The sequence below is a fragment of the Pelobates fuscus genome, chromosome 5 (genome assembly GCF_036172605.1).
Source record: "Pelobates fuscus isolate aPelFus1 chromosome 5, aPelFus1.pri, whole genome shotgun sequence".
Lineage (NCBI taxonomy): Eukaryota > Metazoa > Chordata > Amphibia > Anura > Pelobatidae > Pelobates > Pelobates fuscus.
In genome coordinates this window covers 55,608,642-55,626,733 of record NC_086321.1, presented here as the reverse complement: position 1 = coordinate 55,626,733, position 18,092 = coordinate 55,608,642, and the positions used below count along the sequence as shown (strand labels likewise).

Here is an 18,092-nt window from a genome sequence, read left to right as displayed (position 1 = left end):
ACTAAAGTTCAAAATACATAACACGATATATAATTATTCCTGCATGTTCTTTCAATGAAAGCTATGTAAGAAATACCTAATTAAGATTGAGAATAATTGTGTGGGTTGAATTACCTGACTAATAGCTGATGCGTTCAGGCATAGAATGCTTTTCACCTGTTGCTAAACAACCCCCCATGAATTGCATCAATTCAAAGTTTAACAGGCAGGTGATAGGTGACATTTTGCTAGGCTATGTTTATTAATTGAATGACCTTTCTGTGTAGACATTTGGGGGAGCAGGACTCGCCCTCCTACTGCAAGAACAGGAACTTGCTGTTCAACCCTAAGGAACCCTTTTTACATTCTCAAGAATCCAAATCAGTCCTTCTACTCTGAACAACCAAAATTTGCACCTGTCCTCTCGTTCCACGGCAAGCCAGAATAGGCTTTGCTATACCAGGAAAACTAGAACTTGCCCACCAACCCCTATAAGAGCAAGTTCTGTTTTTTCTGAACTTTCCCTCCCACCATGATGAACACTACATATACCCAATCCTGAATTCCCATCAGATGAAGTCCAGAACCTCTCTACTGTCTTTGTATGTCATTGTTCTGCTATTCTTCCACATTTGTTCACATTCTGAGGGGAGGGGAAGGGTTGTTAAAACCATCATTTAGCCTCCCTAAATATAGCAAAATCTTACCTTTATTCTTGTCTGCTGCTCCTGGCTCTGCCGCTGATCTGCCTGCTTGGCTGACATCATCAGAAGTGGTGATATTAGCCAATCACAATGCTCTCACATAGGAAAGTAATAGATTTGTTGAGCTTGTCAAGGAGGCAGATCAGGGGCAGCACAAGCCAAACACAGCCCTGCCCAATCAGCATCTCCTCATAGAGATGCATTGAATAAAGTAATCTCTATGAGAAAAGTTAAGTGTCTCCATGAAGAGGGTGGAGACACTAAATGGCAGTGCTGCACACTGTGCATCACTGCCCCAGGAAGCACCTCTAGCAGCCTTGTGAGGAGTTACCAGTAGAGGTATCCCTAGGCTGCAATGTAAACATTGCATTTTCTCTGAAAACAGTGTTTACTGCAAATAGTTTGCAGGGAATGATTTTACTCACCAGAACAAATATAATGAGCTGTAGTTGTTCTAGGGACTATAGTTTCCATTTAATTTTCCTCACTCTTTCACCAGATTTACATGGAATATAAGATTACATTAGCTTCCCCCTGAAATAAACATTTCCCAGGCTTGTAACATGGACAGCAATGGGTTGATATACAGCCCTGTAAGCTGGTCAGTGATGGGTTAATATACAGCCCTGTAACCTGGTCAGTGAAGGGTTAATATACAGCCCTGTAAGCTGGTCAGTGAAGGGTTAATATACAGCCCTGTAACCTGGTTAGTAATGGGGTAATATACAGCCCTGTAAGCTGATCAGTGATGGGTTAATATACAGCCCTGTAACCCAGTCAGTAATGGGTTAATATACAGCCCTGTAACCTGGTCAGTAATGGGTTAATATACAGCCCTGTAACCTGGTCAGTAATGGGTTAATATACAGTCCTGTAACCTGGTCAGTAATGGGTTAATATACAGCCCTGTAACCTGGTCAGTGATTGGTTAATATACAGCCCTGTAACCTGGTCAGTGATTGGTTAATATACAGCCCTGTAACCTGGTCAGTGATTGGTTAATATACAGCCCTGTAATGTGGCCAGTGGGCAACTATTACTGCAAGCCATAGTACGGTCACCAGGAGTCCGTTTATATGTTTATATTATATATACACATACTAGCTAGAGAGGCAAAAAAAAAGTATCTTCTAAAGATCAGCTATGCAGTAAGTGCACAAAAACAATTTCCAAAGCTATGCAGTGAGTTACTTTAAAAAGAGACAAAGTATCCTCACCAGCTTAATCGTATTTTGCAACTTCCCACAGCAGACTAGTGAGACATCACTGGAGTCAGCGAGACGCTAATGAAATCCCTCCTCGAGCTTCATCTGTGTGTGGAGCCAGAACTCCATGGAGATTATGGATCTCTTTCATCCTCCCATTGATCTAAATAAGTGAGGTGTTTCTGCCGTGTCTCCTTTCAGTCAGCAGAGAGATCCGAGATACTGTAACACTGCTTTTAGGAAGACACTATGATCTGTGCCAGGAGGCACCCATCTTTACTTTCCACCTGACCCGGAGCAGTGTTTTCCGTTCTCCTTGCCCACTGCCATATTCTGTCGCAATGTTTAGAGGTGTGCCAGCCCTGGGTGGATTGTCTTACCTGCCCCGATCATTTTACTCACACCGATGTGTTAATTATACTGTAATATGACCAAATAGATATAAACATCACCGCACAAACACAGATTAATCTACTTGAACATATTTAATGTGTTCTTTTAAAATTGACACCATTATATAGGTCTGCACTTTTTTTTTTTATATATTTTTTTTTAAAGAGGGCAGAAAATTAATTTGACCTAATCTAAAGGCCAATTTCTATTATTATTATATAGTTGGAGTACCATTGCTTTAACGATAGTGTGTTGAATTTCTTTAGTCATTTTTTTTATTTCTCAACTGGAAAATAATTCTAAGAATAAATTTCACTGTCTATTGGAAACAGATGGAATTGAGGGAATATGATAGGGGGTGGAAAGGTGTTGACCCCCGAATATTGTCTTCAATTTCTGGTGCAACCGAAGAGGGGGTGTTGTCTTTGAGGGTGCAGCAGAGAAACGTTTCCTTATATGTTGTAATGGAATAGCTGCAGGGTCAGAAGAATTTTGGACTTTGGCAGTGTTGAGCAAGTTCTGCTTATTAGACATATCATAATCATTATAGATTATGAAATCTTATTCTGGTGCCATTATCAAGGTTTTGTGGATTTTGTTTTTATGTGCCTTTAAACAAAAACCAGGGCTTTTCATTTGAGAATTTATCTTCTGGCAACATAGCTTAGTCGTCAATTTCCTAGATCTAGGTCTCTCACTGTTCCGAACATGTGTAATCATTTCTACAGAAAGTGTGTGGTTGACATTATTTATTTTAATGTTACGCAAGTTTTTCTTTTCATCTCTGACATAAGCTGTGTGAGTCTTGTCAACCCGAGGGTTCCGGTATCTTGTGCATAGTGTGGGCCTGATTGAGTTTAGGGGTTGGAACATACATGAAAGCAAGGAGCCAAAAATATTTGTTAAATCTTAATGTCGGGTGACCATGTATTTAATTTAGGGAGAGTTGCTCTTAGATGACCCTAAATCTATTATTCTCTCTTCACTCTTCCCGCTGCTCACTGCTGTTGCTGATGAGAAGACCTGAATGTCTGCTGTAGTCTACTAGAGAGTGGGATATATTTGATTTTGATAGCAGGAACAGTTTCAGGACACCAATTGTTCTCCTCTATGACATTATCCTATTTTACATTGTAAAGACAAAAAGGAATTGAGGTCACACCCGAAACATGCATTTCACAGGAATGATGCTGCTGTAGTGACCAAAATCCATACATAATACAGATTAAAGAACAGCGCCCACATAAAAATATATATATTTTTAATTTTATAAGGCTACTTAAAGGATCGCTATAGAGTCAGGAACACAAACCTGTATTCCTGACCCTATAGTGCTAAACCCACCATTTAGGTGGCTTGCGCCCCCCCCCCCCCCCCCCCCCCACACCTTATAAAAGTATAAATCTCACCTTATTTCCAGTGCTGCGCGGGTACGCTGGCTCTGCCCCCTTTGTGACATATTCAAAAGGCCCGATTTTTAGCCTACTTACTGTGCACCCTGAGCCAGGAAGTCCCTTCATGGGCCATCTAAGGAGATGGAGGTGTCCCTAGGGGCAATGTAAACACTGCATTTTCTCTGAGAAGGCAGTGTTTACATGAAAATGCCTGAAGGGAGCTATTGTAGAAACATAGAATGTGACGGCAGATAAGAACCATTCGGCCATCTAGTCTGCCCAACATTCTAAATACTTTCATTAGTCCCTGGCCTTATCTTATAGTTAGGATAGCCTTATGCCTATCCCACACATGTTTAAACTCCTTTACTGTGTTATCCTCTACCACTTCAGCTGGAAGGCTATTCCATGCATCCTCTACCCTCTCAGTAAAGTAATACTTCCGGATATTATTTTTAACATTTGTCCCTCTAATTTAAGACTATGTCCTCCTGTTGTGGTAGGTTTTCTTCTTTTAAATATAGTCTCCTCCTTTACTGTGTCGATTCCCTTTATGTATTTAAATGTTTCTATCATATCTCCCCCGTCTCGTCTTTCCTCCAAGCTATACATGTTAAGATCCTTTCACCTTTCCTGGTAAGTTTTATCCTGCAATCCATGAACCAGTTTAGTAGCCCTTCTCTGAACTCTCTCTAAGGTATCAATATCCTTCTGAAGATAGGGTCTCCAGTACTGTGTACAGTACTCCAAGTGAGGTCTCACCAGTGTTCTGTAAGATGGCATGAACACTAACCTCTTTCTACTGCTAATACCTCTCCCTATACAACCAAGTATTATGCTAGCATTTCCTGCTGCTCTATTACATTGTCTGCCTACCTTTAAGTCATCAGAGATAATCACCCCTAAATCCCTTTCCTCAGATGTTGAGGTTAGGACTTTATAAAATATTCCGTACTGTCTCTGCCCAGGGTTTTTACGCCCAAGATTCATTATCTTGCACTTATCCACAATAAATATCAGTTGCCACAACTCTGACCATTTTTCTAGTTTACCTAAATCATTTGCCATTTGGCTTATCCCTTCTGGAACATCAACCTTGTTACATATCTTAGTAACATCAGCAAAAAGACATTCCTTACCATCAAGACCTTCTGCAATATCACTAATAAAAATATTAAAGAGAATGGGTCCAAGTACAGATCCCTGAGGTACCCCACTGGTGACAAGCCCAAGCTTCGAATATACTCCATTGACTACAACCCTCTGTTGCCTGTCACTCAGCCACTGCCTTACCCATTCAACAATATTGGAATCTAAACTTAAAGATTGCAGTTTATTGATAAGCCTTCTATGTGCAACAGTGTCAAAAGCCTTACTGAAATCTAGGTAAGCAATGTCTACTGCACCACCCTGATCTATTATTTTAGTTACCCAATCAAAAAAATCAATAAGATTAGTTTGGCTTGAAGTAAACCCATGTTGTCTCTGATCTTGAAATCCATGTGATTTTAGATGTTCAACAATGTTATGTTTTAACATGGTTTCCATTACTTTCCCCACTACTGAAGTAAGGCTTACTGGCCTATAGCTGCCCGACTCCTTTCTTGTGAATGGGCACAACATTTGCTAACTTCCTATCTTCTGGGACTACTCCTGTTAATAATGATTGGTTAAATAAATCTGTTCATGGTGTTGCTAGTACACCACTAAGCTCTTTTAATGACTTTGGGTGTATTCCATCAGGTCCCATTGACTTATTTGTCTTTAATTTTGACAGTTGAAGTAGAACCTCTTCCTCTGTAAACTCACGTAATAAATGACTCATTTGTCCTTTTTCCTAACTGAGGCCCCTTTCCTTCATTTTCATCTGTAAATACTGAACAAAAATATTCATTGAGGCAGTCAGCTAGACGTTTATCCTCTTCTACATACCTTCCTTTTGTTTTTAATCTAACTAATCCTTGTTTTACTTTCCTTTTCTCATTTATGTATCTAAAACATGTTTTGTCACCTTTTTTCTACTGACTGCTCTCTTCTGTGTGTGATTTGGAAGCTCTTATAACTTGCTTAACCTCTTTCTGCCTAATCTTATAGATCATTCTGTCTCCTCACTCTGGTGTTTTTTTTTATAATTACTAAATGCTAACTTTTTGTTTTTTTACTATTTTGGCCACATCTGCGGAGTACCACAGTGGTTTCTTGAATTTTTTTTATTTTACTGACATGCCTAATGCAATTTTCTGTCTCCTTCAGCAGTGCAACTTTTAAATAATCCCATTTCTCTTGGACTCCAATTTAATTTGCTCCAGTCTGATAATGACTCCTTTACACATGTTCTAATTTTAGAAAAGTCTGTTTTTCTAAAGTCTAAAACTTTTGTTTTTGTGTGGTGTGACTCAGTCTTATATTAAACCACACTGACTGATGATCACTGGATCCTAAACCTTCACCTACAGTAGTATCTGATACCAAATCTCCATTTGTTAACACTAAATCTATTATGGCCTCTTTACGAGTTGGCTCCTCAATGACTTGTTTTAGAGACAATCCCAGTAGGGAGTTTAGAATATGTGTGCTCCTGGCACAAGCAGCTATTTTGGTTTTCCAATTCACATCAGGAAGATTAAAGTCACCCATGATGACAACTTCCCCCTTCATTGTCATTTTAGCTATTTCCTGGTAGATTATCTAACTCTTCAATTTGTCCTGGGGGCCTATAAATCACACCTACACTAATTACTGTGTGATTACCAAATTCTAACGTAACCCAAACGGACTCTATGTTCACCTCACTAACTTTTATTAGGCTAGATTTTATGCTATCCTTCACATACAGTGCCACCCCTCCCCCTTTCCTGCCTTCTTTCTTTACACCCTGTCTTTTCTATATAAAGAATACCCTGGTATTGCTATGTCCCAGTCATTTTTCTCATTATACCATGTCTCAGTAACAGCGACTAAATCTACACCATCAGTTGCCATTATTGCCACAAGTTCATGGATCTTATTCCCTAAACTGCGAGCATTTGTAGGCATGACTCTAAGCTTATCATTTTTTAACAATCTTGCTACAGGCACCTTCTGACCTTGTTTTTTGTTAGTGTCTCTTTAATATCAACTATCTCAGCAAACAAATATGGGAATTCAGTTCCAGCATATGACCATATTGTATTAAGCCCTCCACTACTTCACAGTATCCCAATTACGGTGGGTCCTACACTAATTCAAACGTTTGAGCTGTCTCTGTTGCTGGTGCATACAGTGATAGCTCTCACCATTGAAACCCATGGATCCGGTTATGGGAGGGTTTGATCATCTTTGACCAATAAGAAAATACATTCTCATACCATTTGTGTATATATGACCATTTCAGCCATCTTTGAATTGCATTAGAAATAGAAACTCCCAGAGTCAGCTACTGATAAAAAGAAAAATGGCTGCTGTGCACATAGGATGAGAGGAGCCAATCAAAACCTGGGATTTCCACAGTTGAGCCAACCCAGCCCTCAACATTCATCTGCTGAGGAAAACAGAAAACTCCCCTCCCTCATTTCAACCCTTCTTGCCTCTCTATAGTCTATAATGTACGTGTGGTCTTTCTCACTAATGCCCACTTTACCTTGCCACCCCTCACTTCCTCTCCAGCTCATAGTGTGCACATGTGCTCTGAGCCAGTGAGAAGAGTCCAATCAACTGCTTCTCTACGATTGAGTTGATTGGACCACAGAGAGGGAAAAGTGATGCCAGGGTGTTGAACAGTAAGGGAGCTTCGCCCGGTTGTTTTTTTAAATTAAGGGAGTGGACCAAGTAAATAATGTTTAGCCACAAAGGGTTGAAGTAACCCTTCAAAGGGACCTTGTCTGTATTTTTTTTATAGTTTTATATTTTCCTACCATCTAAGATTTATTAAGCTGTGACAGTTTCTGTTAAGATTGTGTAATCATTTCTCTCAGTGTGCAGTAATTTTCCTTGGTTCTTTGATCCTTTTTAATAGCATATGAATAACTATACATTTTCCATATGAATATTAATATAACTTTAACATTGTCATCAATCTTCACTTGTCAGTTCCTTAGCACGATGGATGACTGTGGTTCACGTATACTTTCTTGCCTTATGTTTTCCAGTTGTTACAGTCACAGGATGTCAAGGAAGACGCTGTCTTGTGTTGCTCCATGGAGGTGAGATATGTTCTGAGTCTCGTAATAGTCTGTTTCTGTCTTTTCAAACCATTAGATTAAATATAAAAATAACAAAAATGTGTGCAAATTTCTACCATACTGGCTGTTGTGGATACAGGAAATTAGACTTTTGCATTAATTCTTTTATTGTAAAGAAAGAAGGTATAAATTTGGAGTAGCTTTTTCACCTGTATGTAGTTTTGTAAATTTTTATTATACGTATGTTTTTTTTTTTTTTATCGAAAATGTCACCCTTTTTCCCTGGGAGTATGTATCCACAAAAGGAAAGGTGTACTATTTATCAAGAGATGGAAATACTGTCCCCCATAACCCCAGGATTATAAACTGGCAAGCAGATATATATTTTGGATACAGAAATCGTGGTTATTCTCATAAATATACACATCTGGTCTGAACACAATGCAGATTACGACTCCTGAGCCGGTATACAAATAGTATCATTTTTGGGGTATTGCATTATTTAGAAAGAGACCATTCTCTCTGCCTTTGAGGATAAATAAAGTATTTTGAATCATATGACTAATTAGCCATAGGGCAATAATCACTGCTCCATTATCCCTGTCTAATAATCCCTGCACTCTCTCCTCTGCATTGCTTCCCTATAAGACTAAAATGCTTACAGTGAGGTAATGTTATTCCAGTGTTCTTCAGTCTCCCCCTCATTTACTCTCGAGTCAGATTAGAGGGAGACGTAGGTGTGTGGTCACTGGTTTACAGCTTATCATGCATCTCCTGACCCTTTTTCTTTTGACAGCTACAGAGCACCGGCCGCCTGCTTGAAGAGCAGTTGCCTGAGATGATGTCAGAGTTGTTGGCGAATGTACGGGACAAGATGCTTTGTCCCTCGGAGTCCATGCTGACACGATCCCTCTTGCTCGAGGTCATAGAGCTCCATGCCAACAGCTGGAATCCTCTGACACCAACCATCACGCAATACTACAACAAGACCATCCAGAAACTGACAGGCTGACTCTGGCACTAGCCTAGGACACAACTTCTGGGTAGGGGAAGAGACACCAATCTAAAAAAAAAAAAAAAAAAATACACATTGAAGTAAACCAGAATGTACCTTACAAACTGGACTCCTGAACCTTTCTACAAAGATGCTGTAGAGATACAGTACACATTGGTAATGTCAATTAGCAGCATGCTTGAGACCCCATTCAGTGAAGGAAGGATCATCCTTTTCTATCTTCTGTTACAAGCAGCCTTCTTCTCCTGCTATATATTTGGTATACTTTTTCTTTTTGACATTTGCATACTGTATAGGCTGCACACGCAAGGAGACATTGTCACTGTAGGTGCAAAAGAAATGTGTATTGAAAGACCAGTGGCTGCTATTGTTTACACACCATTGTAATGGCTTGCACTGGCCAACTGGCAGGAGACAGTTTGGAGCAGATGTCTCAGGAGGACAAAAGATGGCGTGGTTCGACCAGACACTCTATTGTCAAACAGCAGAGCTGTAGGGATTTGTGCTTTTGAAAGCCTCGAAACATGGTTTAATGATCTATTAGAAGACTGCACGGGTTGGATATTTATTTGCACTGCTTTGTTTAGTTTTTGAAATAAATAGACACTTTCCTTTGGGTGGTCAGAGAAAAAAAAACACAAGTAATTAACAAACAAACATAATAAACAACCATCACATTTGACTTGGCAGACTGTGTGTAAAAAATAATAATTCCTTATTATTGATGGTAAAAGACCAAATGTTCTTGTTACGGCTGTGGTTAAGTCATATATTGGAAGCTGCAAGTATTCTGGTTGGGGACAGTTTTCCAAATTCCCAAAAAGAACTGATGTAGTGACTGCAAATTTTCACCAACTGCAAAAAAAAAATAACAAAAAAAAATTGCAGTCTCTCTACAAATGTGACTTATTTATATATTTCAAAAATGGGGAAGGAATCAATGAATAATAAAAAAATAAAATACCAGTAATAGTAATTTGCACACCTACGTCCTGAGATTACCATGGCACCGTTTAGTTTTTCTGAAACAATACTTGAAAAGGGGCAAAATTAAATCAAAATGCATTTAGATGTGCTTTTTTATTTTTGGCCTCTTTTTAGCTATATTTGATAAAATTCAGTAACAAAGTTATTTTTCTTTTTATTACAGTGCAAGGCGTGTTACCTGTTTAGTATGCATTAACTCCCTGAGTCCTTTGCCAGTCTATAATGAGCAAAGTGTCATGGGTTCTGTGTTTATCCAACAGCCGGTGAGCAACTTGTTGCCTACATACGAGATATTTTATTTTTTTTAGTCCATGACCAGTTTAAGTTATTTAACTGAAACTGTACCTATGTTCACTTTTACAAATAATATGCTTGAATATAGCAAAGAACTGTTCATATATAATTACTAAACACCACTTCCTCTGCCACGGTGGCAACATTGTTATAATTTAATAAGCTGGTTTTAACTTATTTCCTAAGATGCCGCTAGCCATTTTTTTGTGTGAAGCTGTAAGCTATAGATGTATAATCTGCAACATACTGGGGTTTTATTCAATAAACATTGAAATATAGAACATTGGAAACCAGATTACAAAAGTTTGATAGATAGTGCTTTTGGAAAAATTCTTCAACTTTGAAATAGTCACCACATGGCTATATTGTAGCCCGCATTTTGTAATGCTGACTTCAGTTCACAGTTTAGTGTTTAATGAATAAAATCCCATAGTACTTGTTGAAAGTGCTCAGCCATATTTTGTATTGGTAAAGGTAGATTGAGATTCATTGATGCAGGTGTGTAGTATACATATATATATATATATATATATATATATAAAATACACATATGTACACATATACTTTGGCCTGTGAGCTGCTTATTAAGAGGGAGCGTAAGTGACCCTGGTAAGTTCCCAGTTTATTCATTGTGTTGCTAGCACGGTTTGAATCAAAGACTACTTTCGTAGGAAGTCTCTTAGAAAACCAATATGGCTTCCCGGCTGCTCTAAGCAGTATTATGGCCATTCATTTAAAATCTGCCAACATTTTCCACAGTGTTGCAATGTGGGAGCCCTGACATACAGTTAGTGAGTTCCCATGTTTAGCCATGCAGGATCTATCTGTATAAGACAATCCTGCCCATAACCTTTTATATGGATATATTTGCAGTTGCAAATTTTAAAACACAAGAATAGTGAGACAAAAGCACACATTTTGGTGAGTGCATTGAGACCTACATCATTTTGCTATGTTTTATCATAATTACATTTTAAACAGAATTCATGTACTTGTATCACTTTGCCATCTTCCATATTACCTTTGGGCAGTATGACATTTGTCTTTTCACCATATAGTCACTACATAGTAAGGTCAAGGTACCTGAAAAAAGTTTAATTAAGGTAAGAAGCATAGACTGTGCTGCAAGATCTTCACGCTGTAGCTCACAGTACACTAAAGTTTATACAGAAACAAGGAAAAAATGAGATGTGGGCTAACAGATGCTCTGTGCACACCACATTGCTACCATCATTTTATTTAAGGACAGCAAAGATTGCAAATGTTTCTGGCTTGTGACCTTTATCAATGCAAATGTCCAAATCAGTCACTACAGTTTATAGTAGAGTAGAGTCGCTTCCTCAATGCATGGCCCGCTGAGACTTTACTGAAGGCACACAATGGGGTGATTTAGGCACCTGACAAATGGGTTGTAGTGTACTTATGAAGGAGGCGTTCCGCGCCGAGTGACAGCTGGCAGGGGGGCGTTGCATTGGCCAATACTGTAGTGCAGCTGAGCGGTACAGATATGGCGGGTGTACACTTTTACCACTATGTGTGCCCTGTGGTGGACACACCGAGCTGACAGACTGGGTAGTGGAAATGGCATAAGTTCTCTATCTCTGTACAGCTTGGCTTCATTGTAATGAGGGTAGGAGAGAGGGGTTTAGTAGTAGAGGCACACACAAGAAGAGGGGCATACAGCGTGGGAGGTATAGAGACAAAATAAGATTTGATAAAATGATGTGAAGAATATGGGGAAGGATAGGGTGGCACAAGAAAGATATGGGCAGAGGACACAAGTAAGGGCGTATAGGGAGGGGGACACCCCAGGGCGTTTGTGCAGGTGATTTGCATTTCATTTGGCCGTCCTATTGGCTGTGTCTTGCCACTGTCGCTTGTTTAGTAAAAACTGTAAGGAACACTGGTTTAGAGAATCAAATGTGAGTGTAGGTTTTTGACACCAGATTTGGCAAATCATGATTAAAGTGGGACCGAACTCTAATTAAGTGGTTTTATTTAGCCCAACATATGCTTTGTTCTACATCTAAATTCAAGTGGAAGATCTTTGGTGGTGATGTATGAAATGTACATAAGTAGCAAACCCCCATATTTCTTCACTGGTTCTTGGTTAATAACCTTTTTAAGCAGGTTTTCTGTTGCTTTTTTACAGTCCAGTTCCAGTGTACTTGATAGTGTCGGAAATTACCCAAACATCTGGGAACCTGCAAACTTTGGCTAGATTGTTGTATGCACCCCGCAATGGAAATGAAAGGATTAAATAACGCTTTAAACAAGTACTCGAGTGCAGTGCCGTGGGACTTTGTCACTGCAGCTTCCAATATCATTGCAAGGAGGAGCCTAATGCATATGCATGGTGAGCGAATTAGGTCTATCCCATACGAAAGCATTGAACCAGTGCTCTAAATTTCTCTAAAACTGCAGTATTTTCACCTGCAGGGTTAAGGGGACAGGGATACTGCTCCCAGACCATTTCAATGAAATGAAGTGGCCTGGGTGCCTATAGTGTCACTTTTAAGTTCAGTACTAGACCTCTTACATTCAGTGCTGAAGCACATTATGCGGTGTTACATACGCTTCAGATCTCATCTTTTGATTCTATTTTGCTTGTCTGATTGTGACCAGAGCAGGACTTGAATGTGAATTTTATTTTTTCTTTGTTTTTTGTTTTTTTGCTGTTGCATATATGTAAATATTAGAAAATGCTACTTTTTAACTGGATCCTGTAACAGGTCAGCATTTTTGCATCACTGTACAATCCGTAATGTTGCCACTATGATAAAACAAAAATCGTTATGAAATTGTCTATGATGTTTACGTTTTTTTGTGTGAAGTTCTTTGGCAAAAGTGTTCTCTTTGTTAGATCATGTCGGGTGCATGTTTACACATCCAGCAAAGAGCAGAAACATCAACACAAGACAAGGTGTCAACTGTAACACTTTTTCATTCAGACTTTTAGATGCTAACTGTCTTAAATATGTCGGCATTTAGAGGTGAGAAACATGTGGTTTTTAGTGTACTAAAACTAATCCCTGTGTTTTCTTCGATTCTTGAATGCATGCATCACCGATCTAAGCTTATAAAAGATGGCCTCGGACAGTCCATCATAATATTCAGTATATGTTTCATTAGTTTACTAGACTTTGTTAAACAGTTAGAATGTCTCTAACCACCCTTCATCTACTGCACATCTATAGACAACTTGGCCTCTCCAGTATTTTTCAAACCACAAATTACATGATTTTGCTATTTCATGACAAAAAGTCATGATTTTATGAAAGACACGGATGCGAGTATTGCTTAACCCTTTCTTTACTGTCCACCAATAGCAGCAAAGAATACAACAGTAAGAAAAAAATGGTAACCATAGTGATAGGCCACACCCATACCAAGTCCCAGTATAATAGTCAGCACATCCCCACACATTTCATCTTTCTTTGGAGATGCGAGACAATAATAACCAAACAGGAACGTTGAAACAGTCCAAACCAAATAGAACAGGCGATCCGAAATCCAGCCGGACTCCGATCAGGAACCATAACAAAACTGGGACCGATTCATCCGAAAACAAGATTCCAACAGTGATGGACCCATTACAGCATTGTCCACAGACTTCCTGGCCACTCGGTAAAGCCGAGAGGGAAGTGCTGGAGACCCTTGGTCAACATCGAATCAACCTGTGAAAACACAAAAGACAGGAGCCAAACGGTTAAATCGGTACTTGAACCAAAGTGCGTATGCCAGGACATAATTTTATAACTAGACAGAAGCAACACAGTGTGCATAATTCATCATAGGCATTTCGAATAATCACGTAACATGAGCAGGTTAATAGACGGTTGAAACTATACAAAACCCAGAGCACATAATGAATACCTACCAACCCTGGAAAATCTGCAGGAGAGAATAAACAACCGGGTGGGGTAAATCAGTAAACTAACTATGAAGGGTGGGACAATACTTGCCTCATTGTCTTTCATAAAATCATGACTTTTCGTCATGAAATAGCAAAATCATGTAATTTTATGTCAAGACACGGAGGCTCATATTGCAAGTTTAAAGCTGATCAATCACTGGAGAAAAAGCGTGAGGCAAAGATCAAAAGTAAAACTCGCGAAAAGTGGATTCGCGGGACCAGTCAGCCATTCTCATCAGGTCTTCCAGACGTGCACCTGAATTCACCATGGACGTGGCCGATGCCCCTCGCGCTGAGTGGCCACCAAAGATGGACGTATCCACGCCGGCCAGAGACATCACCCATTTCACCCAGCGAGCCAATGTAGTACTGGACACAGGGGAGAAGGGGCGACGGAGCAAAAGAAACAGCTGGGGAGACGACGTAGCTCGATGTGCGCTTATTCGAAGTTCATATTCTCGTAGGCAGGCCACCGGACAAAGGGCTGGAGTACCAGGGAAGCTTGGATAAGAAACCTATCGAATAGCGGTCTTGGTGCGTCTGGAGATGTTAAACGTCACCCCGTCTGGAGTGAAAGACCTAGCATCATAGTCCAGGGCACGAACATCCGATACCCGTTTGCATGAAATGAGACAGAACAGGGAGACCAACTTGGCCGACAGCTGTCGCAGGGAGAGCTCTGCATTAGGCGGCCAGAAGGAGAACCGCGACAAAACGCAGGAGACGTCCCATGTAGATGAGTAACGATGTCTAGGGGGGGGCGTGACAGGCGTGAGCCCCTAAGTAATCGGCACACTAACGGATGTTGGCCTGCTGGGCAGCCGTCAAATCCTTGGTGAGCCGAGGATATGGCCGATCTGTATGAATTAATCGTGCGATATGCCCGACCAGCCTCGAACAGCGAAGTCAGGAATAGGAGGATCGCAGTCACAGGTGCAGAAACTGGATCCAACTTCTGAGCCAGGCACCAGCCAGTCCAAGCTCTCCAAGCGGTCCCATATGCTCATCTAGTCCCAAGAGCCCATGCGTCAGCCAGGAGGCATTGAGTTGTGTCCGAAACCCCTTGGATTTCCCAGGGACTCCCAAAATCCTCCACGCGAGCAGTATTAACGACCCGTCCGCCAGGAGGGGATGCTGGAGGCCTGATGGGTCCAGGAGGAGGTTCGGTAGAGACGGCAGCAGTCTGGGCACGTTCACCGCCAGTTCCAGGAGTTGCAGGAACCAGGATTGGGTCCCCCAGAATGGGGTTATTAGGATCAGGTTGGCAATTTGGCGGCGAACTTGGAGCAGGACCCGAGGTATCATGGCAAACGGGGAGAAGGCGTAGAGGAGTGAGCCAGTCCAGTCTTGCAGGAAGGCGTCCACTGCCTCTGCGGTTGGGTCCGGGCGCCAGCTGTAGAACGGGGGTAGTTGGGTATTGAGTCTGGACACGAAGAGGTCGACGGCAAAAGGACCCCATATGGACAATATAGCGGAGAATACTCCCACATCCAATCTCCAATCGCTGTTGTCCGACAGCGTGAACTCCAGTCCGCGTGAGTGTTGTGGAGCCCAGGGAGGTATTCTGCCTGGACCACCAGGTTCCTGTCCAAGCAATAAGCCCAGAAGTCCTTCGCCAAGCGGGCCAGGATTGCAGACTGAGTGCCACCCATGTGGTTGACATAGCGGACCGCTGAGATGTTGTCCATGCGCAGGCGGATGCAAGAGCTGGCAGTCCCGTTTGCAAAACTCCGGATCGCGAATGAACCCGCTAGGAGTTCCAGAGCATTGATGTGGAGGTGGGATTCGTCTGCCGACCAGCGACCCCCGGTAGTCACCCCGTTGCAATGGGCACCCCAGCCGTGGAGACTGGCGTCTGAGTCCCCCGTGAACTCTGGTTGGGAGCCGAAGATGGCCTTGCCATTCCAAGCCGAGAGGTTGTGGATTCACCAGGTCAATTTGTCTCGAGTCTCAGAGTCCAGGGAGATCATGTCCGCATAGGACGCCCCCCCCCCCCCCCCCGCGAAGGTGTGCTATCTTCAGGCGCTGGAGGGCACGGTAATGGAGTGGGGCTGGGAACACCGCTTGGATTGATGCTGCCAGAAGGCCAATGATCCGTGCCAGGTGGCGTAGAGATAGCTGGGTGCGCGTGAAAGCGCGGCGCAGCTCCTTGCGGATAGTCCGTATTTTGGAGGTAGGGAGGCTCAGTGACTCCGCTTCAGAATCTACCGTGAAGCCTAGGAACTCCATGCGATGTGAAGGAGACAGGCAGGATTTTTCCCAGTTGAGGAGAAACCCCAGGTGGGAGAGGAGGTCCATTGTCCATTGAAGGTGTTTCCGAAGGACTGAACGATCCTGTGCCATGATGAGGATGTCGTCCAAATAGACGATTAGCCGGACTCCCCGACTGCGCAGCCAAGCCATGGCGGGGCGCATCAGTTTCGTGAAGCACCAAGGTGCTGACAATAGTCCGAAGGGGAGACACGTGAAGCGCCAGGTGTCTCCTTTCCAGAGGAAACGTAACAGGTCCCTGGAAGAATCGGCCACTGGGACCGTCAGGTAGGCATCCTTCAAGTCCAACTTTGCCATCCAGTCTCCCTGAAGGAGTAAGTCTCGCAGGAGGTGGATGCCCTCCATTTTGAAGTGACGATAGCGCACCAGGGTGTTAGGGCACGGAGGTTGATAACAGGGCGCATTTGTCCGCCTTTCTTTTCTACTAGGAAAATATTGCTGATCACCCCTGTGGAGGACACCGTGGCCAGCTCTATCGCCCCTTTTGCGTGGAGGGCTGTTAGTTCTGCGTCTATCAAGGCGCGGTCGGTTGTAGAAAGCAAAATAGGGCGAGGCGGGGGTACGTGACATGGATTGTCGACCATTTCGATGTGAAACCCCCGAACTGTGGTCAGAACCCAGACATCTGATGTGATGGTTGTCCAGGTGTGGAAAAAATTACGGAGTCTGCCCCCTACACACATATTGGAAGAAACATGAGGTAGATGTAAGCTTACCGTAAGGGCGTCTGGAACCGGGGCTCCCTCTGAAGCCTCTGGAACGCCACGGTCTTCCACGAGAGGGGAAGAAAGGAGACTGCTGTGTCGTCTCCTGGTAGGGTGTTCTCTGAGTGTAGGAGCCTTGTCCCGATCCACGGGCATGGTAATTGGAGCAGCCGGACAGACGACCCCTGAATCTGCCGGCCCTGGTAGAGACCCGGCCCTGAAACACCCTCTTCATGGAGGATTGGGCCTTATCTAGGGCTGTGAATGCACCCACAAAGCGCCCCAGGTCCTTAATAAAAGAGTCCCCAAATAAGAGGCCCTGTGCGTCCTTGCCTGCCTCTGTGAGGGCGAGGATGGCCAGTTTGGGCTCAATTTTGAACAGAATGGCTTTACGCCTTTCAATGGACAGGGAGGCGTTTACACTGCCTGCAATGCAGATAGCCCTCTGCACCCAACCACGGAGTTCCTCCGGGTCAACCTGCCGGTTCTCGACTCTGGCGATTTCAGCCAGTTCAAACAGTTTGGCCATAGGGCCGAAAATGTCAAGGTGTTTATCTTGGCACGATTTAAGTGCTGAATCTAGACCCTTGCGGGGATTCCAACCCATTTTAGAGAGGAATTGGGTCATTTTAGGGTCCACTACAGGGGTCTCACAGACTTTGCTAGGCACCAATGGTCTAGGGCATTCCGCCCTAAGTTTATTACGCGCCACCTTACTGAGGGGGCGTCGTACCCAGTTTTTGAGGTACCGTGCCACATGGTCCGCCGGGAGCCATTCCGCCGACCTCGGATGATGGAGAGCATCCGGGTCAAACATGGGTTCCCCGGACGGATCCATGAGGGTGGAGCCCGCAGTAGCGGGGGAGTCGCTCCTAGGGCCACTCGCAACCACTGCGGAGTGAGCAGGGCCAAAAGGGTCAGATTTCTGCCCACAAAATTCGTCATCAGAGTCATCCAGAGACTCCGCGTCAGCCTCCTCACTAGACCCGATTTCTGAGTCGGAGTCGCTCTCTTTTTGTGCTCTAGCACATTTTCACTGCCGTGCCCGTTCTGCCTGGCGCGGAAAGGCT

At 42.8% G+C, this 18,092-nt stretch overlaps 1 protein-coding gene across 4 annotated transcripts in view; it reads left to right on the top strand.

Moving 5' to 3' along the window:
• CTIF (cap binding complex dependent translation initiation factor) overlaps nt 1-12,586 on the top strand; it is a 225,112-nt gene extending 212,526 nt beyond the window's left edge. For 2 of the 4 annotated variants that reach the window (XM_063453861.1, XM_063453863.1), the window contains exons 11-12: nt 7,803-7,856; nt 8,632-9,636. In XM_063453861.1, coding sequence (XP_063309931.1) covers nt 7,803-7,856; nt 8,632-8,847 — 270 coding nt within the window. In that variant the 3' untranslated portion in view covers nt 8,848-9,636. Of the gene's footprint in view, nt 1-7,802; nt 7,857-8,631; nt 9,637-10,000; nt 10,625-12,283 lie in introns of those variants that run through there. The other 2 variants (XR_010090873.1, XM_063453862.1) reach the window with 2 other exon arrangements.
• The last annotated feature ends 5,506 nt before the right edge of the window (nt 12,587-18,092 follow it).